We start from the raw sequence: 23,820 nt of genomic DNA, 5'->3' as shown, positions 1-23,820 counted from the left end.
TGGATTATTAGTGAAACGCTTGTACCACAAGACATGAGCTCTTAAAGTTAAGTAGCTTCCTGTTTATGTAAATATAGAACCCTGTTAATACATGTATGCAGTTGTGGTGCAGAAAGGGGATACCAGCCACCTTGCAAATTCTCTCCCTCGAGTCCTATGGTACAAGACTCAGCAGTCAGCACCTACAAGACCACTTGGTTCACGGTTTGAAGGTCTGCCTACGCTCTTACTACGCTATATATAATTCCCAATTAGAGTAATCGTTGATTCCCCTGTTAAGGATTAATTGAAACCAGACAATCAGTTCAAAAAAGCACCTAAAAAGACATGGGGGTTCGATGCAAGGAAGAACATACCACAGTGTTCTCTATGGAATGGATAGCGAAATAGAAATAGTTCTTTTCAACTGAAATGTGTTTGTACTCTATTTTAACACTAACATGATTGTCGCCTGGCTTCTCAAGGCATCTAATACAAATATAGTGATATTGTATACAATATGCACTTAATTATGCGACATTCAACAGAATAATGTCAATTAGAGAAGTAGTAATGTACTGAACCATACGTTCCAATGAAAAATAATGTAACTGCTGAAGTACAGCAGAATGTTTTACAAATAAAAGTATTTAATCCAAGAACTCTAAATGTTGTATAAGTAATAAGAGAAACAACCAAAGATAAATTGCTGTGTATAGAAATACAACAATGAAACTATTGTTTCCCTTTGAACCTACAAAAATCTCAGCATACGACAAGCTCTACAAAAAAAAGATTAATATAATCCCGTAAACCAAGTATATGCATGTATATCTAACCAACATTCATTACCTGTATTCATCATGGTTCGAAAGTAAGTAGAAGTGTGCCAGGTAAGTTGTGAATGCTGTGATTGCGGAATTCGTTCTTTTTTCATTCAGATTGATGAGCAAATGTTTATATTCGCCCTAATGAATTTCTAGTTTTCCAAGCACGCCAAGTTTTTTACTGTAGTGTGGAAGATCCCGATGGCCTCGTTTACTTTATTTTTTTTTTTATTTCCCGTCTATGCGTGGTTATGGAAGATTTATCATGATTAGACGACATAAATGCATCAGTTTGTCTTTAAAGCGTTTTGTGTAAGTTTTTTCCACTTTGGACCTTGTAAATAGAGCACAATTCTTGCACTTTTGCAGTTGCATAACATTTCTGAATTCACAGCAAAAAAATAAATTTATGCTCTCAAATAAAGAAGACTTTTATTGTGTGTCGCAATCAAACAGCGTATTACGGCATGCCATCTGGACTGGGTCTTTCTCTGTCCTCATGGAACAACAACACTACTCTGCATGACACTTATACTTGCCTTCTCTGAACGTTGTGAGAGATAATAGGAGAGATCCCAAAATACTTGAGAACCGAGTGGTCCAGCTGAGGAAGTTGCTCTAGAAAATTCGATTCTTCAAAGGCCTTAACAAATTAAAATGTGAAACTTGCTGGCAGATTAAAACTGTGTGCCAGTCAGGGACTCGATCCTGCCCTTGAATGCATCATAGTTTTAATCTGCCAGGAAGTTTCAAATATGCACACACTCAGTTGCAGAGTGAAAATTTGTCTGGAAATTTAAAATTCGTTATAGCCGGGTATGAAAAGCAGACAATGCATGTCTGCTCAAGATTTATCGAAATCTTGTATGATTATTAGATGCAAGGTTTAAGGTTTGTTATAGCCGGGTATGAAAAGCAGACAATGCATGTCTGCTCAAGATTTATCGAAATCTTGTATGATTATTAGATGCAAGGTTTACGGGTATGCTAGACCATAATATCTTAGGGTACCAGTTTAGTCTACAAAGAGGGCATTCGGCTGGCAATAGACACATTTAAATCAGCCCATGCACAGCCTCTGAGCTGAAAATGGCGAGGCGTCACTTCGAATCAGACCGCAACTGCTCATGGCGTTACATCTGTACACAATACGTTAAGTACCCCAAACACCTGTGAACCCTACCGTGGCGATTCCACTCAGGATTCGATGAGGCCATTTCGGATCCGAGTAAAGAACTATGCTTTAGAAATGTGTGTGGCGAATATTAATATTTTAAGCCAAGGACGGGTTGAATCACCATCTTGGTACCTGCAGAGGCCCACAGTTATTTTAAGTCTGACTAATCATAAAAAAAAGCAATCTGAAGGCGATTTTTAAATACGTGTTTAATAACGTGTTAGAGGGGCGCCACAACTTTAAGACTGCATACACAAGCCGCTCGAAACAGGGAGAATTCTTTGGCTGCTTCATAATTTTCTATGTTCAGAATACGCTTACCAGATTACGTTTAGAGTCTACCGTGCCTACCTGTACGCGATTCTGAAGGCACTGGAGTAGATCAGCCGGCCGAAGTGGCCGTGCGGTTCTGGAAGCTGCAGTTTGGAACCGCGAGACCGCTACGGTCGCAGGTTCGAATCCTGCCTCGGGCATGGATGTGTGTAGTGTCCTTAGGTTAGTTAGGTTTAACTAGTTCTAATTTCTAGGGGACTAATGACCTCAGAAGTTGAGTCCCATAGTGCTCAGAGTCATTTTGGAGTAGATCAGATGACAACAAGAGACCGCATTTCTCGATCGATTCCCTTAACGCTCGACTGGTCATTCAACAAAAGTACGGCACATAACAAGCTTCTCAGAATACGCAACATATTCATCTCATGGATGGTGGTATTCTGCGGGGTAGCTGGTCATGTGGCAGTAATAGAAGATGAGAAAGCTGATAAAAATTTCGTAAGAGGCCTGTAGGGGTCACAGGGTTGAAGAATATGCCATTCTTCTGCAGGCTGTGAAATAGCTGTTTAGCCAGAAGATCGTGCATCGATGGAACGAAGAGTGTCTGCTAGCTGCAGGGCGTAGACTGTAAAACCAACTGTACGTCCGTGGCGTTCCTCCTTCCGGCCACACAGGTGAGATGAACGCACACTCACTCGTCTCCGTGTAGGACATGGCCTCCTTTACGCAAGACTGTTTGCTCTGGCGGAATGACTCACCCGGTTGTGATGCCTGTGGCTGCATATTTCAGCACGTCATAATTTAATGGAGCGGAATGCATATTCCAACAAGAGGGTAGCGGGGATCTGTCTTCTATTTTAGTAGATGACGAGACGAGTGTGGTCCGCCTTTTAAGATTTCGTTAATTGTACTGAATCCACTCTAACTTTTAGGTTAGATTGTGGTGGTTTGGTGAGACTAGACTACATTCAGTTTTCCACGGTAGAGATGTTTTCGTAAACCCTACAGAACACCGCCATTTTATACTATAGGTGAGCTCATCTGTGCTTCATGTGTGAAATCAAATGCAGAAGTGGGAAAGAGATTTAGCGATATTCTGCTCTAGAACGGAAAAGATAACAGTGGCATAGCTGCACAGCAATCGAACTGGGGACACAAGGACCAGCTTGGTTCAGTCCTAGACTGTTAAGGCAGTTCTATCCTATTTGCGATTTGTTTTGGGAGCTTTCCACAATCATCTAATTGATTGCTGGTACTGATTACGCAAACAACCCAAAAATGTAGGATTCATAATACATTTTGTTCAAGTTTAACTAACATCAAAAAATAGAATGCACGAAAGTAGTCCAACAAATCCATTATAGTAACACCATTCAGCGTGACGTTTTATTAGCAAAAAAGAATAAGGCGCAGTCAAATGAAAACTAGACAGACGTGAAAAGGTAAGTAAAGTGTTTATTGCTTCAAGAGTAATCGCTATAACTGATAATATACGAGGGTCGTTCAATAAGTAATGCCCCACATTAAAAAAAAAAAAAAAAAGAGCCATTAATATATATAGACGAACGTCCTGGTTGGTGCTTCACGTTTGATGTTTGTTCTGTGCGCCTGTGAAGTTTCGAACCGTTCTAGCAGATGTCAGAGCCGTATTGCAGCGTCAAAATGGTGTCTACATACGACTCACGTTACAAGCAGCGTTCTGTTATTGTGTGGAGAAAAAGAAACCATGGTTAATAACCACAAATGTTTGTATACAGTGTATGGCGATGCTGCAGTTGAGTACAGTTGGGCGATGGGTAAGGAAAATTATAGCCTCAGGAAACGCAGAAACAGAGCTCCATGATCAGCCACGCTCGGGACGTCCTGTCGCAGCCACTGCTCCAGACATGCTGAATCGTGCACCCTCGGACTTCCATCTCTTTCGGCCGCCTAAAGATTCTCTACAGGGACCACACTTTGAAGATGACAAGAGTGTCAGTCATGCAGTGAAAACATGGCTACGTCTACACGACAAGAGCTTTTACCAGCAGGGAATACATGCTCTTCCACAACGTTGGCGTTCGGCCACAGAAAGTGTTGGAAACTACGTAGAAAAGTAGGACATGGTCGAGCCATTTTGATGTATATCGTCACCAAATTCTGACTCTTAACAATAAATATGTTCCGAAAAAAAATGTGGGGCATTACTTATTGAAAGATCCTCGTAGTTACCCCACTATGAGGCAAGCCAATCATTGCCTTCGTGGAAAAATGTTCGCGATTGCCTACGGAACCATGATTGCATCCAGCCGTGCACCTCTTCATCCGAAGCAAATCGACGGCCACGACCAAAATTTGAAAATCGCAAGGGGACAGATCGGGACTACATAGAGAATGTGTATGGGCTTCCCAGAGAAATTTCTGTAGCGTGGTCGAAAAACCCTTGGCACCATGTGGGGTTGGAGGATTGTTCTGCAATAGAATGATGCCGTCTGTCAAAGTTCCTGAGGGTTTGTCCAGACGGTTTCGACTGACAGAATTCCTCAATTTTTGTGAATTTTCTACGTACCACTGTGCGTTAACTGTGGCGCCGTGTTACAGATAATCAATGAGCAGTCGAAGAAGAAGGTCGTCAAGACTTTTCTGGATCTGGCGTGCCTGTTATTTCAACTACGCTGCATACCTTCACTGGTAAGCCCTTTCACCTACAGTCCCGAACTCTCCCTGTGAGATTTCCATATTTCTGGAGCTTTGAAGAAAGGTATTCGGGCCGTGTCGATTTGGTTCGGGTTATAATCATGGTTGCAAGCAACTGGAAACATTTCTCCACAAAGGCATTGACCGTTTTGTCTCTCAGTGGGATAAATGTATTACCAGTTATGGCGACTAGTTTTGAAATCATAAGCAGGATACTTACTTTTTTTCATCTATCTCGTGTCATTTAACTGCCCCATATATATATATATATATATATATATATATATATATATATATATATATATATATATATACACTCCTGGAAATGGAAAAAAGAACACATTGACACCGGTGTGTCAGACCCACCATACTTGCTCCGGACACTGCGAGAGGGCTGTACAAGCAATGATCACACGCACGGCACAGCGGACACACCAGGAACCGCGGTGTTGGCCGTCGAATGGCGCTAGCTGCGCAGCATTTGTGCACCGCCGCCGTCAGTGTCAGCCAGTTTGCCGTGGCATACGGAGCTCCATCGCAGTCTTTAACACTGGTAGCATGCCGCGACAGCGTGGACGTGAACCGTATGTGCAGTTGACGGACATTGAGCGAGGGCGTATAGTGGGCACGCGGGAGCCCGGGTGGACGTACCGCCGAATTGCTCAACACGTGGGGCGTGAGGTCTCCACAGTACATCGATGTTGTCGCCAGTGGTCGGCGGAAGGTGCACGTGCCCGTCGACCTGGGACCGGTCCGCAGCGACGCACGGATGCACGCCAAGACCGTAGGATCCTACGCAGTGCCGTAGGGGACCGCACCGCCACTTCCCAGCAAATTAGGGACACTGTTGCTCCTGGGGTATCGGCGAGGACCATTCGCAACCGTCTCCATGAAGCTGGGCTACGGTCCCGCACACCGTTAGGCCGTCTTCCGCTCACGCCCCAACATCGTGCACCCCGCCTCCAGTGGTGTCGCGACAGGCGTGAATGGAGGCACGAATGGAGACGTGTCGTCTTCAGCGATGAGAGTCGCTTCTGCCTTGGTGCCAATGATGGTCGTATGCGTGTTTGGCGCCGTGCAGGTGAGCGCCACAATCAGGACTGCATACGACCGAGGCACACAGGGCCAACACCCGGCATCATGGTGTGGGGAGCGATCTCCTACACTGGCCGTACACCACTGGTGATCGTCGAGGGGACACTGAATAGTGCACGGTACATCCAAACCGTCATCGAACCCATCGTTCTACCATTCCTAGACCGGCAAGGGAACTTGCTGTTCCAACAGGACAATGCACGTCGGCATGTATCCCGTGCCACCCAACGTGCTCTAGAAGGTGTAAGTCAACTACCCTGGCCAGCAAGATCTCCGGATCTGTCCCCCATTGAGCATGTTTGGGACTGGATGAAGCATCGTCTCACGCGGTCTGCACGTCCAGCACGAACGCTGGTCCAACTGAGGCGCCAGGTGGAAATGGCATGGCAAGCCGTTCCACAGGACTACATCCAGCATCTCTACGATCGTCTCCATGGGAGAATAGCAGCCTGCATTGCTGCGAAAGGTGGATATACACTGTACTAGTGCCGACATTGTGCATGCTCTGTTGCCTGTGTCTATGTGCCTGTGGTTCTGTCAGTGTGATCATGTGATGTATCTGACCCCAGGAATGTGTCAGTAAAGTTTCCCCTTCCTGGGACAATGAATTCACGGTGTTCTTATTTCAATTTCCAGGAGTATATATATATATATATATATATATATATATATATATATATATATATATATATATATAATGTTAGGTCGACATTCAAATTAAAAAGTGGAAGCAGAAAATGAGTGGGAGTGACTGAGATCTTTTGCCGGATATATTAAGGAGTCAGAATGAGTGAGCTCTTTTGCCGTATATATAAGGAGTGAGAATATATCTCTTTTTCACTCCTTTTCTGCCTCCACTATTTAATGTAGCGTAACATTATTGGTATAGGAGTAGAGATATACACTACTGGCCATTAAAATTGCTACACCAACAAGAAATGCAGATGATAAACGTGTTTTCATTGGACAACTACATTATACTAGAACTGTCATGTGATCACATTTTCACGCAATTTGGGTGCATGGATCCTGAGAAATCAGTACCCAGAACAACCACTTCTGGCCGTAATAACGGCCTTGACACGCCTGGGTACTGAGTCAAACAGAGTTCGGATGGCGTGTACAGGTACAGTTGCCCATGCAGCTTCAACACGATACCACAGTTCATCAAGAGTAGTGACTTGCGTATTGTGACGAGCCAGTTGCTCGACCACCATTGACCAGACGTGTTCAGTTGGTGAGAGATCTGCAGAATGTGCTGGCCAGGGCAGCTGTCGAACATTTTCTGTGTCCAGAAAGGCCCGTACAGGACCTGCAACATGCGGTCGTGCATTATCCTGCTGAAATGTAGGATTTCGCAGGGATCGAATGAAGGGTAGAAAAAATGGCTCTGAGCACTATGGGACTTAACTGCTGTGGTCATCAGTCCCCTAGAGCTTAGAACTACTTAAACCTAACTAACCTAAGGACATCACACACATCCATGCCCGAGGCAGGATTCGAACCTGCGACCGTAGCGGTCACGCGGTTCCAGACTGAAGCGCCGTTAACCGCACGGCCACACCGGCCGGCTGAAGGGTAGAGCCACGGGTCTCAACACATCTGAAATGTAACGTCCACTGTTCAAAGCACGTTGTAGGTGTCGCCACCGTCGCCAATGGTCTGAAAAGCTAATCATTTGCAAATCACAGCATCTTCTTCCTGTCGGTTAAATTTCGCGTCTGTAGCACGTCATCTTTGTGGTGTAGTAACTTTGATGGCCAGTAGTGTATTATGTCAATATTTTATAGCTTTATTTTCTGATGCGTTGGATATGTTTGTTTCAATCATGTGAGGATCGAATTTGAGATCATAAACTCAAGCAAGGTGTCACCCACAATCACACGAGCACTACAAAAATATGCACTTTGGATATACTAATTAGTAATGCCTGCCTTTTGGGCATCACAGTAATTCACCTTCAAAAATATATTGAGTGGATAGGTATCAGTCGTTTAGGAAACAATACGTTTAGTGTACATCTGGTCAGATTTAGTTCTTGGGGCACGATAGATCTCCAACGTCGCTGAGTGTGGCACACCAAAAATGGCAATTTTGGAATCTTACCAACTATTGAATGAATTTCTGCAGACGCCCGTGACTGGTAGAAAATTGGAGGAAGATGTCTAATGACGATCTCCCCCCGTCAGGCCGTTAAGGCCAAGGGATCTCTGCCGGCCGCCGTTTTTATCCTCTGCCTTGCGGCTTCGTGCAATTACGGTATGAAGGAGCATGTGGTCAGCACACCGCTCTCCCGGTCGTTTTGTAGACTTTTCAGACCGAGAAGCCGCTACTAGTAGATCAGATAGCTCCTCAATTGGCATCAAGAGGCTGCTTGCACACCGTACCAGCCGTCTCACCAACGGAAGTCCATGGCACTACCAGGAATCGAATCCGGGTTCTCTCATGGCAGCCAGATCGGTACGGGCTTTTGTTGAAGTTTCGAGAACATACCTTCACCGAGGAGTCAAGCAGTATATTTCCCCCTCCTACGTATATCTCGCGAAGAGACCATGAGGATAAAATCAGAGAGATTAGAGACCATACAGAAGTGTACCGACAATCCTTCTTTCCACGAACAATACGAGACCGGAATAGAAGGGAGAACCGATAGAGGTACTCAGGGTACCCTCCGCCACACACCGTCAGGTGGCTTGCAGAGTATGGATGTAGATGTAGATGTAGATCTAAGATAACCACTCAGTCACGGAAGCGGACGATGATGTCTAGTAGATCACAATAGACAACGTATTACAACTTTTTAGAAACACATAATCAATTTCCTTGGAACAGCTAATACCTTTCAGCGGATGACTGGTGCACGTAACATCAACTACGAACAGAGACAGTGACAAGAAGTGTAAATGTGATGTTATGGCTTTTCTTCGTTGCCCATTTACCTGGAACGTGCCCAGGCCGAAAGCTGGCATGGTGCGGCCATTGTTGAGCTTCACTGTTGGAGCGATCGTCGGCATGGTGGGCGGCTGCTGGAGACGAGAGGATCACTGTGCTAGTGAGGCCTTGGTGCGATGCGGACGGATCACCAGTGGCTGAGGACTGCGGCGGGGGACTAGTGAGCTGCGTGGAGGGGGGACGCTGACCTTGGCTGCAGATGCGTCCAGAGATCAGCGCCAAGTGACGCGCTCTGAAGGTCAAGTGTGTGCGTAACCGTATCTCGATATTAGTTTTACTTCGTGCTGATAGCCTCGCCCCCTAATGGAACTCGGCAGCGCGATGGAACCAAAACTGTAACACAAGTAGGAGTTTTCAGACTCTTAATATTGTCATTTTTGTTTTCCGCGACGTTTCGAGTTTCTGTAGTTTAACAACGAAATCTTTCGCGAGGAATCAAGAATGCTGTTGCCAAGCACAGCCTAACGAATAAGCACAAAATTTCGTTTGAGCAGATACGGATTACAGCCCACACTTCAAACTACTGGGACTTGTAAAGATATGGGATTAGTGTTTAGCAGGGTGGAATCGAGCATTTGATGCAGGCAGATTGCATTTCTTTCTAACCCTGCTGGAGTTTTCGGGACGATATGATCTGTAAAGGAGTCTGTTCTTCTACAACGTTTTTATATTTAAACGCTAGTGATCTAAACTTAGTGACTGTTTTTAGTGCACTCCACGTAGCGTAAGGCTCAAATGAAAAAGAAATAGGTTTTCTCCACTTGGATGTAGCTTAATTTTTTACACTTCCCTCCCGTGGGTCTATATGACTCAGGGTATTAAAAAATACACAACATATACAAATATAACTGTTGTCCAACGAGCACGCATGCCCGTAATAGCAATTATGAGACCAGTTAAAGGCACAGCTATATTTGTAACACGAAAGTTACTGGATTGGAGCAGTTTTGGCCTGAAGATGACGTAATCGTCGAAACTGGTAGCCTAGAAATAAACCTATATAACGGCGATTGGTATTGTTTTTATTCAATATACAAATATTGGTAGTAAAATCTTATTTATACGTATCTGAGATATACACATAATTGTTTTTATAACAATGCAGGTCTTTCCTTCTTTATTGCTGTAATGCGTGACGATAAACAACAATGTAGGTCGCTTACTACTTTCAAGTTATCAAAGCATTATCGCTACCAGTAATGTTTCACCAGCTGTTGGGTCTGTTGGGTGCGGACGCAGTTCGTGTATCTAAGGTAAAGATTTCTGTGTAGCTAAAATAACGAAACGATTTCCTTCTGATGAGCAGTTGGAAACGTTATTAAATGCGTGTATCAATCAGGAGAATATTTGTAAATACGAAAATCACACCTGTGGCGACAGCATTCATCCTACATATGCGTAAGAAGAAACTTCACACATTCGCACGTCACATACAGGCGGTACAAGTGATTCATTCAAAAGCAAAAACAAAATCTGGAAATTACCACCTTTTCCAAAATTGGAAGAGCATCCAATGCAAACATCATAAAACTGACTCTGGGTACAAGAACATACGCTATATCCAGAATAAGCGATATGAAATCATCTTTCCAAGCTATTATGACCGATAATATTCAGAGTATTGTGGTGGAAATGACTAATATTCAGGTTCAAGAAGTTTATGGAGACAGCTGCGAAGAATTAGATCAAATTACACTTTAAACCTATACTGGTTTGCTATTACTGGTTGGTTGTATAAAACGTATGGTGGATCAACAATGAGTCTATGTAACCCGGAAATGCAGTAATGTCACAGAAACTCTTTAGTTGCATCACACGTGCTAACGCTTGAATGACAATCCTGATCGAAGAGCACGAAGAGAAAAAGAAAACCAAGCACTAATAAGAGTGCTGTGGGAAAACTGGGTGGAAATGCTATCGAAATCCTGACATTATTGTTTATGAACATACAAACCAAAACTAAAAATTGCAATAACACTAAATAATTTATGAGTATTACACCCTTAAATACCAATGGGATCATTATGATCCGAAAGAGCATATGTGTATGGTTTTTTAAGAAAAGGAGCAGGATTAACAATTTTCACTCTTTACGGAGAGCGGGTTGTTTCAGTCAGGGTGAGCTGATGGGAATGGGAAAGGGGTAGGAAGAGGAGACAGGTCTTTTTTAAGAAAATTTGGAGGGGGGGGGCGGGGGTTCCACTTTCGGTATTTGTCTTGCAACAAAGGGAAACATCCCGGAAACCTTCGATAGAACTGGAGGATGAGAAATATTTTTCATTTAATTCGGCTCAATACGTCACTTCATTTAACAATGTGAAAGCCTAATGTATGTCAAAGTATACTTGTCGATGTGCAGCGCTTATACAGGATAAAGTCAATTACTTGCTCGACACGTATAATGTACCTATAACGCTATCGATCGCAGAGATGCTACGGCTAAGAAACAGCATAGGAGTAAGTCTCGTATTCCAAGTCGTGACGGAAACGAAGACGGTAGGACTGACATTTCAGCATTGGTGCCAATGGTAACTCTGTAACAGGTGTATTTTTAGATCCGTCCAAGGTCTTTGACGCTGTAGACCGAAGGTGTTGGAATTATTAAGTAATTTCAACTACTATGTGTTCTGTCCATATGTACAAAAAATATGTTTTAACTATCGCATGTGCAACCTATGCTTCCATCATAGATGCTAGCTCCTTGGTACGTACATCAAACGCTGACAGTAATAATAATAATAAATAATGTCCCAAGGCGATGAACAAACAACCATCACCTGACGTGTACTGTTATTTCGCGAACCGTATCAGAAAGTTACGGTAGTACACTTAACTCAAGATGTTGGTACACAAACTTTATCGCGACACACAAACAGTAGCTGTGTATCGGCGTTACTCTTATCATAACTCGTGGAAAAAAACCGGGAGTACTATCTGTCGAGAAGATTACGCACAGCTCTGTCACTTATCCTGATGTGCGTGAACGACGTACCAATTGCAGTCCCTGTCTTTCCTGCACGCAATATGTGGTAGAAGTCTCCAGACAGCCCAAAGATTGACCCCCGTGTAAGGTCAGGCTACGAACAGCAGTGCCTTAACCACTCACCGAGGATGCTAGCGTAATTTCAGTAATGGAGCACTCGACGCTTAGGTGACCGTTCGAAATCTGGTGGAGGAAGAACATTTCATCGCCAGGCCCGCTAGCTGCATTTTGGGAGGAATAGCTGTACAGTGGCTATTCGTGAATTCTACATCCACTTCTACATGCATATCCAGGTAGTCACCTTATGGTGTGCTATGGAGAGTACTTCTCGTTCCACTGTCATATCCCCCCTGTCCCATTCCATTCGCGAAGTGTGCGTTGGTAGGACAACTTTCGATATGCCTCCCTACTAGTTCTAACCTCCCTCATTCGTAATATGTTTTCTTGGAACGTACACTTTCAGAATATCAGCAATAAACTCCGTGATACACAATATCTCTCCTATTTCGTCTGCTTGAGCATCTCCTTAATGTTCTCGTTCTTACTAAACAATCACATGAGGGGACGCGAAGCTCTTCGCTGGATCTTCTCTACTCTATGAATCCAAACTGATAAGGCTCCTAGACTGACAGTAATATTCAAGAATCGGTAGAACGACTGTTTTGTATGTCATTTATTTTGTGGATAAATTAAGCTTCCAGGAAAGTTCATGGATAAAAAATAAAAACATTGAAATTTGCAGATGACATTGTAATGCTGTCACAGACGCCAAAGTACTTTGAAGGGCTGTTGAATGGAATGGATAGTATCTTGAAAAGAGATGGTAAGAAGAACATCAATAAAAGAAGAGCAACACAGTGGAATCGAATTAATGCAGCAGAAGCTGAGGGAGATTAAGAAATGAGACTGTGAAAGTAGTAGATGAGATTTGCTATTTAGACAGCGAAATAATTAGCGACGCCCCTGGTAGAGACGAAATAAACTGCAGACTGGCACCAGCAAGAAAAGCATTACTGAAGAAGATAAATTTGTGAAACGTTAGAGTAAACACAACTTAGGGACTATGCCTTAGGTCTGTTCCGGCTGGCTGACTGCTGCCTAGACGGCAGTAGAAGAAGCGACTGTGATCATGCGACAAATCACCACCGAGTCCACAATCCCTCCAGCCGTTACTGCCAGTAGATGAATCATGGCTATGCCGCTGCTTCTTTATTGAAGCAGCTACTCGCATGGCATCACGAGGCTGAATGCATCCCTTTCCTGACCTCCGCACCTCACAAAAAATATGTGATGGTACAAGGAACCGATCCCGGACCATTTAACACTGAAGTCAGCGACACTGTTCAGCTGCGGAGAAGTCCACAGAACTCTATCCTGTTCAAGCTTCTTCATCTCACAGTACCTACTGCAGCCTACATCCTTCTGAATCTGCTTAGTGTATTCATCTCTTGGTGTCCCACTACGATTTTTACCAACCACGCTGCCCTCCAACACTAAATTGGTGATCCCTTGATGCCTCAGAACATGTCCTACCAATCGATCCCTTCTTCTAGTCAAGTTGTGCCACAAACTCCTCTTCTCTCCAATTCCATTCAGTACCTCGTCATTAGTTATGTGATCTACCCATCTAATCTTCAGCATTCTTCTGTAGCACCACATTTCGAAAGCTTCTATTCTCTTCTTGTCTAAACTATTTATCGTCCACGTTTCACTTCCGTACATGACTAAACTCCATACAAATTCTTTCAGGAACGACTTCCTGACACGTAAATCTATGCTCGACGTTAGCAAATTTCTCTTCTTCAGAAACGCTTTCCTTGCTATTGCCAGTCTACATTTTATACCCTCTCTACTTCGATCATCATCAGTTATTTTGCTGCCCAAATAGTAAAACTCATTTATTACTTTAAGCGTCTCATTTCCTAATCTGATTCCCTCAGCATCACCCAACTTAATTCGACTACACTCCATTATCCTCGTTTTGCTTTTGTTGATGTTCATCTTATATCCTCCTTTCAAGACACTGTCCATTCCGTTCAGCTTCTCTTCCAGGTCCTTTCCTGTCTCTGACAGAATTACAGTGTCGCCGGCGAACGTCAAAGTTTTTATTTCTTCTCCATGGATTTTAATTCCTACTCCGAATTTTTCTTTTTTTTCCTTTACTGCTTGCTCAATATACAGATCGAATAACATCGGGGATAGGCTACAATCCTGTCTCACTTCCTTCCCAACCACTGCTTCCCTTTCATGTCCCTTGACTCTTATAACTGCCATCTGGTTTCCATACAAATTCGCTCCCTGTGTTTTACCCCTGCCACCTTCAGAATTTGAAAGAGAGTATTGCAGTCAACATTGTCAAAAAGCTTTCTCTGAGCCTAAAAATACGGGAAACGTAGGTTTGCCTTTCCTTAATCTTTCTTCTAAGGTAAGTCGTAGGGTCAGTATTGCCTCACGTGTTCCAACATTTCTACGGAATCCAAACTGATCTTCCCCGAGATTGGCTTCTACCAGTTTTTCCATTCGTCTGGAAAGAATTCGTGTTAGTATTTTGCAGTCGTGACTTATTAAACTGATAGTTCGGTAATTTTTACATCTGTCAACACCTGCTTTCTGTGGGATTGGAATTATTATATTCTTCTTGAAGTCTGAGGGTGTTTCGCCTGTCTCAAACATTTTGCTGACTAGATGGTGGAGTTTTGTTACGCCTGGCTCTCCCAAGGCTGTCAATAGTTTTAATGGAATGTTGTCTACTCCCGGGCCCTTGTTTCGACTTAGGTCATTCAGTGCTCTGTCAAACTCTTCACGCAGTATCATATCTCCTATTTCATCTTCATCTACATTCTCTTCCATTTCTATAATATTGTCCTCAAGAACATCGCCCTTGTATAGACCCTCTATATACTCCTTCCACCTTTCTGCTTTCCCTTCTTTGCTTAGTACTAGGTTACCATCTGATCTCTTGATATTAATGCAAGTGGTTCTCTTTTCTCCAACGGTCTCTTTACTTTTCCTGAAGGCAGTATCCATCCTACCCCTAGTGATATGCGCCTCTACATCCTTATATTTGTCATCGTTTGTCTTATATTAGCCATTTTGCACAGCCTGTCAATCTCATTTTTGAGACTTTTGTATTCCTTTTTGCCTGCTTCATTTACTGCATTTTTATATTTTCTCCTTTCATCAATTAAATTCAATATCTCTTCTGCTACCCAAGGATTTCTATTAGCCCTCGCCTTTTTACCTACTTGATACTCTGCTACCTTCACTATTTCATCTCTCATAGCTAATCATTCTTCTTCTACTGTATTTCTTTCCCTCATTCTTGTCAGTCGCTCCCTAATGCTCTCCCTGAAGCTCTCTACAACCTATGGTTCTTTCAGTTTATCCAGGTCCAATCTCCTCAAATCAAGAAGTTACATTCATTAAATATCTGGGGGTATGAGTACGAATGATTTCATGTGGAATGACCACATAAACTATCTGCAGTTAAAGCAGTGGCCAGACTGAGATTCACTGAAAGAGTCCTCAGAGAGTGTAATACAGACACGAAGGACGTAGCTTACACACACCTCTTCAACCAGTACCTGAATATTGGTCGTTAGTCTGTGATACAAAGCAGATAGACCGGATAAAGGATTCAAGGAAGGGCAACGCGTTTAGTCACAGGTTCATTTAGTAAGCGCGAAACCCTCACGCTGATGATCACTCAAATACAGCTCCAGGCTCTTCAAGAAAGTCGTTATGCACCACGACATGGACTACTGTTAAAATTCCCAGGGCGTACGTTTCCGCCGGCCGGTGTGGCCGTGCGGTTCTAAGCGCTTCAGTTTGGTACCGCGTGACCGCTACGGTCGCAGGTTCGAATCCTGCCTCGGGCATGGATGTGTGTGATGTACTTAGGTTAGTTAGGTTTAAGTAGTTCTAAGTTCTAGGGGACTGATGACCTCAGATGTTAAGTCCCATAGTGCTCAGAGCCATTTGAACCATTCGTACGTTCCCCGGGGAGTCATTACTGCTTAATCCTGGGTATATCTCGAGAAAAGACGGCGAAGGTAAGGTTAGTGACATTCGAGCTTACACCTAGGCTTACCAACAACCGTTCCTCTCCCGGACCATTTACGATTCGCCAGATGGTAAGTATTCGACCTCAACTTCGTATGTTGATTATCTGTAAATTAGGGGTTCGGTCGTGCACTGTTGTTTTAAGCCCTTATAGAGGCATCAGTCTTTCATAAGGCGCATTTATCAATCAGTGAACATTTTATGTAATACTAATACATTAATGGCTTAATAAATGAAAGGAAAATTAAAGGAATGTCCCTCAGGATGATGATGTAGCCTAACCAAAGGATTGAAGTTCACTATCACCTTTATTCAGATCGACCACCAAGTTACTTCAGATAGTGGCCTTACATTGGCTGATTTTTAAACGCAGTAATGCAATAAGACACCAACTGACTGACTTAGATTAAGCAGAATGTTTGCTGACAGTAACGAACACAGACAAAAACGTTGGGCAGTGCATCCAGATATCCAGATATTAAACTGAACAGCAAGTTCATTCAAGACTACATGCAACAACCGATTCATCATGTCAAAATTTCAGTCACTCACAACTATACTGGCCCTTACGGCTCGAATATTTTCCAAGTCTTGACTATGCGCACATAAAAATAATTCTATTTTCCGACCAACACGGCTCACAGACCACATAAACCTTACCAAACAGCCTTTCTCACCAAGACCCGAACATCAAATAAAAGAGCATAAAACATGTTCTGACCGCCTTTTAAAAACTCTGTCACGTGACCAACCACTAAAGTCAAGTGACCATCTTGAAAGTAGACCACTATTCTTACAAGTTTATATTTTGCAATCTTTATATATATCAAATATACGTTATATAAGCTTTTAGATAATTTGAAGACTGTTATTACCCAGTGGCTTGTGAGTACATGTGCAGATGTGGACGTATTTGTGTCGAGTTTAACCATGCATAGGAGTGAAATATGGACGATAAAAGTTGATACAAGAAGAAAATAGAAGTTTTTAAAATTTAAGGCTACAGAATAATGTTGAAGATCAGATGGGTAGATCGAATAACTAAAGAGGTAGTGAATAACGTTTAGGAAAAAAGAAATTTGTGGTACTACGTGACTTAAAAGAGGAATCGGTTAATGCGACACATTCTGATGCATCAAGGAATCGTCAGTTTGGTAAGGAATGTAAGTGTGGAAGGCAAAAATTGTAGAGGAAGACCGAGGTTAGAATAAAGTGAGTGCCCATCCGGGCATCTCCAGACACGTCTTCGTCTTGGAATCTCATTGAACGAAGCAGAATTGTCTTAAGTGGTGAGTCCCGCTTCCAACTGAGCCTCGATGACGAGCGAAGTCGTGTCTAGAGTCGCTCCAGAGAGCAGTAGGATACCCGCCATATGTCCCGACAACCAGGAGTGATGGACTGAGATGCCATTTCTTTTCACAGCAGGACCTCTGTGGTTCTCATCCACTGCATCCATACAGCACAGCGATACGTCGACGATACTGTTCTACGCCTCGTTTTGTTGTCCTTCATGACAAGCCATCCTGGATTTATATTTGAGCAAGGTAATGGACGCCTGCAGACGGCGAGAGTTTATACTCCTTTCCTTCGTACTTGCCGAACCCTATGTAGGCTGCAAGGTCGCTGGATCGCTCCTCAATTGAGAATATCTGGAGCATTATGGGTAGGGCCCTCCAATCAGCTCGGGATTCTGATGATCTAACGCGCCAATTGGACAGAATTTTTCACAATATCCCTGAAGAGGACGTCCAACAACTTTACCAGTCAGAGCCAGACGAATAACTGCTTGCACAAGGGCCAGAGGGTGGACCAACGCGTAATTGACTTGCTCGATTTGTAAAGCTCTCTTGAATAATCAACCAATCCTTTTTTTGGAGGGGAGGGGGGTGGATATGACCATACAGTCACATAAATTAGCACTACCATGTTAACTCTTTATTACACTGTGACTCGATATTAATTAACATATAAAGCACTTTACACGATAACTATAATTAGATATTTGTCGTACTTACCTACGAAAAGTAGTTTTTCCTTCCGTGATGGATTTCGATTTGTAGCAATAGCTCTGCATCACTGTTTTACGAATAAATAAATGTGTAAAAACAGGGCAAATACACTATGTAACCATAAGTAACCGGACACCCCAAAAAAACATACGTTTTTCATATTAGGTGCATTTTGCTGCCACCTACTGCCAGGTACTCTATATCAGCGACCTCAGTATTCATTAGACATCGTGAGAGAGCAGAATAGGACGCTCCGCGGAACTCGCGGACTATGAACGTGGTGAGGTGACTGGATGTCACTTGTGTCATACGACTGTACCCGAGATTTCCACACTCCTAAACATCCCCAGGTAAACTGTTTCCGATAGTGGAAACGTAAAGGGACACGTACAGCACAAAAGCGTACAGGCCGACCTAATCTGATGACTGACAAGAGACCGCCGACAGTTGAAGAGGGTCGTAATGTGTAATAGGCAGACACCTATCCAGACCATCACATAGGAATCCCAAACTGCATCAATATCCACTGCAAGTACTATGGCAGTTAGGCGGGAGGTGAGAAAACTTGGATTTCATGGTCGATTGGCTGCTCATAAGCCACACATCACGCGGGTAAATGGCAAACGACGCCTCGCTTGGTGAAAGGAGCGTAAGCATTGGACGATTGAACACTCGAAAAACGTTGTGTGGAGTGACAAATCACGGTACACAATGGCAGGGTGTGGGTAGGGCGAATGCCCGGTGAACGTCATCTGCCAACGTGTGTAGAGCCAACAGTAAAATTCGGAGGCGGTGGTGTTATGTTGCGGTCGTGTTTTTCATGGAGGTGGCTTGTGCCCCTTGTTGTTTCACGTGGCACTATCACAGCACAGGCCTACAGTGATGTTTTAAGACCTTCTTGCTTGCCACTGTTGAAGAGCAATTCGGGGATGGCGGCTGCATCTTTCAACACGATCGAGCACCTGTTCATAATGCACGGCCTGTGGTGCCACAGAATCTGACACAAAATAAACTATTTTCTTTGCCAAAACCGGTTTTAAACCGATTTTCTAATACCGCTTCTAACTGAACACGTAAACAATCCAGTATCTGGCCGAGCGGTTCTAGGCGCTTCAGTCTGGGACGGCGCGACCGAATCCTGCCTCGGGCATGGATGTGTGTGATGTCCTTAGGTGAGTTAGGTTTAAGTAGTTCTACGTTCTAGGGGACTGATGACCTAAGAAGTTAAGTCCCATAGTTCTCAGAGCCATTTGAACCATTTTGAATCCAGTATCGATTCTGGAAATGCTGTATTTCCACAAACGATTTCAGCTGCTAGGTGAACATTCCACCAGTTTTGAAACGTCCTTGAGTTGTTAGGACAAGTCTTTTTTTTTTTAAGGAAATTATCTGCTAATCAGGACGAAGAAACTTTTTTTGCAGCAAAGGAGAAGAAAAAATATAAGACTGTGGAAGCAATCGCCTGTGTCGTATTTGTTGACCTGAAGAGAATCAGACATTGTGCTGATTAAATAGAAATAAGAACAGCTAACTTCCGTACGCAGTTCATTTAAAACGATTGACGAATGGAGCACCAATACCTGAGTGAGCCAGCAAAATCAATTAAGGCGTGTAAACACAATAGTGGACAGTTCCCGAGATTCAGTTTTTGTCTTTCAAACTTGTATTACGTTTAAATCTAGCATCAAGGTAGCTCATCATACGGTAATCAGAAGTATTTGAAAATTATCTCCTGTGTGTCTAACGTATGTTTTATGAGAATAATATCTTACGCTGTGTAATAGTTTACTTTAGGAACTATATCTTAATGAACGATATAAGGATTAAAGTTTGAATATAACTGATTTTACCATAGCACACTTCGTAGATAAAAGAAGTTAGTTGGAGGCAGATTGTGCAGAGTTCTCACACATCAGAATTAACTGGATATAAAGGAAGAGCTAATGGGTGCAAGTACAGTTGTGGACACCCCTAGAAAAGTACAAAAACTGTAGTCGCTTCCCCCTACTACATATCTACACAAAATACACCTCATTCCCAATTCAACGAAACATTGCCCACAAACATTCTTTCACAACCAGTCCCTCTCCAGTACCCTTCATGTACACTAAATTTCACCATAACCGCAGTCGCTCTCCTCTCGGTTGAATCAAAAAGTGAAATAAGTAAAAAACTTTTAAAAAAACAGTGTACTTTATTTTAAATACTTTGATGAAGTGAAATGTAATCTTAACAACTTTTCCCGCAGTCAGCCTTACATATAACAGCTATTCGTGGCTGCATGACTGCAGACAGCAAGTATTGCACACTACTCAAGCTACACTTTAATTAAATACAATACCAAACTGTTTCTTATGAGAAAGAATAGAAAGAATCTTTAATTATCTATAAATGACACAAAATCATTGTATGAGTCCACCGTCATTATCACTAGCAAGTTTAACTGTTTGCCATGATAGCTATTACACCTTAAAAAATAAACAAATAAATAAATCTTTCGCGTTTCGGCCTCAGCTGTCATCAGAATCTATCAGACAAACATAACAAATGAGAAGCGATATTTAGATCGGCAAAGGAGAAAAAGGACCCACTTGCAATGTCGGGAATATACCACATACCATGCACATCCGGAAAAGTTTATGCCGGAATGACTGGACGATCAATCAACACCAGGATCAAAGAACATAAGCGACATCGCAGGTTGGGGCAGGACGAGAAATCGGCCGTGGCAGAGCACACACTGAGTGAGGCCGACCACGTAATAAAATTCGCCGACACGGAAGTTCTGGCCGTAGAGAAGCACTATCACACCCGCTTGGTCAGAGAAGCTGTAGAAACGCAAAAACACGCGAATATCTTCAACAAGAAAGAGGAAACCCTTATGGTAAACGGATCCTGGCTTCCCGTCGCAGGTAGCAAGAGGAGAACCGCACCGGAAATGACCGCGGAGAAGCCCTCGGACGTTGGCGCGCCAGGTACATACAGTCTGCGGCCGCGAGCTCGGCTTCAGTTCACCACCGGCAATGGAGGGTGAAGCTTTGACAATGCCAGCCACTCGTGTTGGCGAAACGTCAGTAAAATCATGAGATGAACGTCGGCCAAAGAACCCGAGACAGAAGCCGATAGGCAGTTTGTCAACAAGTGGCCACGAAAGCCTTTGCAATTTTGATATTTATACGACAATACATTGTATAAAAACAAAATAAAGACATACCACATTTAAGGGGATACGCCCCTGAACGAGCTGCATTTTTAGCATTATCTTCACCCTCATAGTGCAACTGATCTATAAATGAGAGATAGCTCAAACTTCTTACACACAATTAGGTTCATTAGTCAAATCATTTCCAAAAAATCATTGAGATATTTATTATATTTTGGTACTGACAACAATATTTATAATAGTTTAAAAAACGGAACACTGTTTCACTGCGGTACCATTTTCTTTGGAACCACTAACTCCACAGCTTGGAAAAAGAGTCAGAGTACACAAAACATTCACGTAAGTGTTTTATGCCCTCAGTTTCCTTCCCTGATGCTGATCTGTGAAAAAGACAAGTAATTTATCTTACTACAACAAAAATATTTAAAAATATAGCTCATCATGTTATAATTTTTTCAGGAAATAATAGGCAGGGGAGGAGGACATTCTAAATATCTGTGCCAATTTTTGTGAATTTAACTTCAGTCATTTAGGAGATAAGTGTACCTGAATGATGAAAATTCAAGTTTCAGGTAAACCACAAAAGAAGATTTACATATTTATTAACTTACCACTATGCTCGTTTAGAACATTCCAGCTGAATACTCCAGTTGTCCTCCAGTTTCCTTATCCTCCATACTCCTTCTCTTCATTCTTTTCTTCATCCTTGATTCCTTGGCAGCAACTTCTGCAGCTGTCTCTGCGTCATTTACCCACCGCTTATCAATAGCAGTTAGAGCTGATGCCTTATTCCTTCCTGTCTGGATGTTTAATTTCTTCATAACATTGATCCTTGACATTGCGCCATCATTGAATGTTATTATTGCATCCATTACACCAATCTTCAGCACTGTCAGCCCAACAAACACAGTTTTGGGTATTATCTACCATATACACCTGTTGAAGCTTTCATTTGCATTCTAAGAAAGACCATGCATACATTTTCAAAGTAGATTTTTATTTTCCAGATCCCCTATATATAGGCCTAATTGCCTCCATTACGGCAAGTGGTAAGGAATCCTTGTGGGTATATTGTTTGCCTGTAGCAGTGCTCAATCAGTACTTGCACCACGAATCTTCCTCTTTTGGACATAAATCATACTGTGGGCTTTCATCTGTTGACACTCTGTGAAACCATGTTGCCCAAACATCTCGTCTCATGTTCTCCAAATCTCCTACATTTCTCCTAGTCCATAATATTGAGTCAAAGAATCAGTTTCACCTTTTGTAAGACGACCCGGACCACCTATGTGTTTTCTGTCTGACAGTTTTTTTCCACTGAAGTCTTCACATAATTTTCTCAGCTGAGCTCCCATTCTTTTTTGTATATGCCCAACACATTCAAGCTTTTCTATCAGTGTGTCACCATATGGTCCGTCATTAACAACAGTAGTGTGCCCTTTACAGTCCCGATCCCCAAGGTAGCCTACATACCTCTCACCACGACTGACCTCTGATCTTCTAAAAATGTTTAGAACTTCCTTCGTTTCCATGTTTCCACTTGGACCATCAAAGTACTTTACGCAAACATGGGTGCAAATAAATTTACTTGAACAACCCTGTCAGTGCTGTGTTAGACATTTATAATCTAGTATCTTATCAGTTTCAATAAATGTGGCAGTAACAACCCAATTCCGAGAAGTATGACCTCTCATCTGACAAGATCCGTCAAATACTGTTACAATATCTGTATTTTCAGACAAGGCTACTGCTCCTTCTGGTGCTCTTTTCATCGAATGTTCACTTATACCACATAAGCCATTATGTATTAATTTATTGTATCTGTCAACCCTCAGTGGAGGTGTAGGCAAATCCATCACTTCACAAAAAGACTGGGCAGCTCTCCTTCCCCTTCCAATACATCGCATTGCATAAGCAAGCTGAATATTTACACCGTAATTTCGACTATCAGTTACTGGCGAAGTCATAGTATCACTGTGCATCTTATACGAGTTACAGGCAATCACTAACCGACTTGAAAGATCTTTCCTTGCTGAAATGTCCTCAGAAAACTCAGTACTACCTTCACAATTGCAGCACTTACATTTCACAGCACTCTTCAAAAGTCTTGACAGCATATTTAGGTTCACAAGAACATTTCCGTCGTTATTGCTGCTCACAATACTGCTAGGCTTGTTCTCATTACATTCAGAAAGCGAAACATTACGTGTAGAAGCACCTCCTGTAGACACCGTTTCTGTGGGCGACTTTTGAAGCAACTGATGTGTACTATTCGGTTGTGTTTGGAACTGGTTGTCGCGAAACTTCCGTTTGGGGCTAAATTTCTTTACTCTCAGCATTTGTAGCACAGGAAACACACACACACAGAAACAAAATAACACACAATAACTACAAAACCACACGTGTATGAAATTCCAAAATCATATAGTCTCAGATCTTTGTTTACATTCTAACCCTAACCTTCTAGACATGCCTGTACTTTGGTTCTGGAAGTCAGTGCCTTCTAGAATACACTTGCGTTAACGATCTGTAACTAACGATGGAAAAAACGAAAGAACAAAATAATGCATCATTTATTCTGAAGCACTTCAAACTGACAGATGGACGTGGCCCCTGTGCAACAT

At 42.7% G+C, this 23,820-nt stretch overlaps 1 protein-coding gene across 1 annotated transcript in view; it reads right to left on the bottom strand.

Moving 5' to 3' along the window:
* LOC124545304 (aldo-keto reductase family 1 member B1-like) overlaps positions 1-9,119 on the bottom strand; it is a 35,688-nt gene extending 26,569 nt beyond the window's left edge. The window contains exon 1 of the mRNA XM_047124201.1: positions 8,967-9,119. Within this exon, the coding sequence (XP_046980157.1) occupies positions 8,967-9,041 (75 nt within the window). The 5' untranslated portion in view covers positions 9,042-9,119. The remainder of the gene's footprint in view (positions 1-8,966) is intronic.
* Positions 9,120-23,820: the final 14,701 nt, after the last annotated feature.

Source organism: Schistocerca americana, chromosome 8 (genome assembly GCF_021461395.2).
Source record: "Schistocerca americana isolate TAMUIC-IGC-003095 chromosome 8, iqSchAmer2.1, whole genome shotgun sequence".
Lineage (NCBI taxonomy): Eukaryota > Metazoa > Arthropoda > Insecta > Orthoptera > Acrididae > Schistocerca > Schistocerca americana.
The sequence above is the reverse complement of the archived record's forward strand: the minus strand, read 5'-3'. Positions and strand labels throughout refer to the sequence as shown.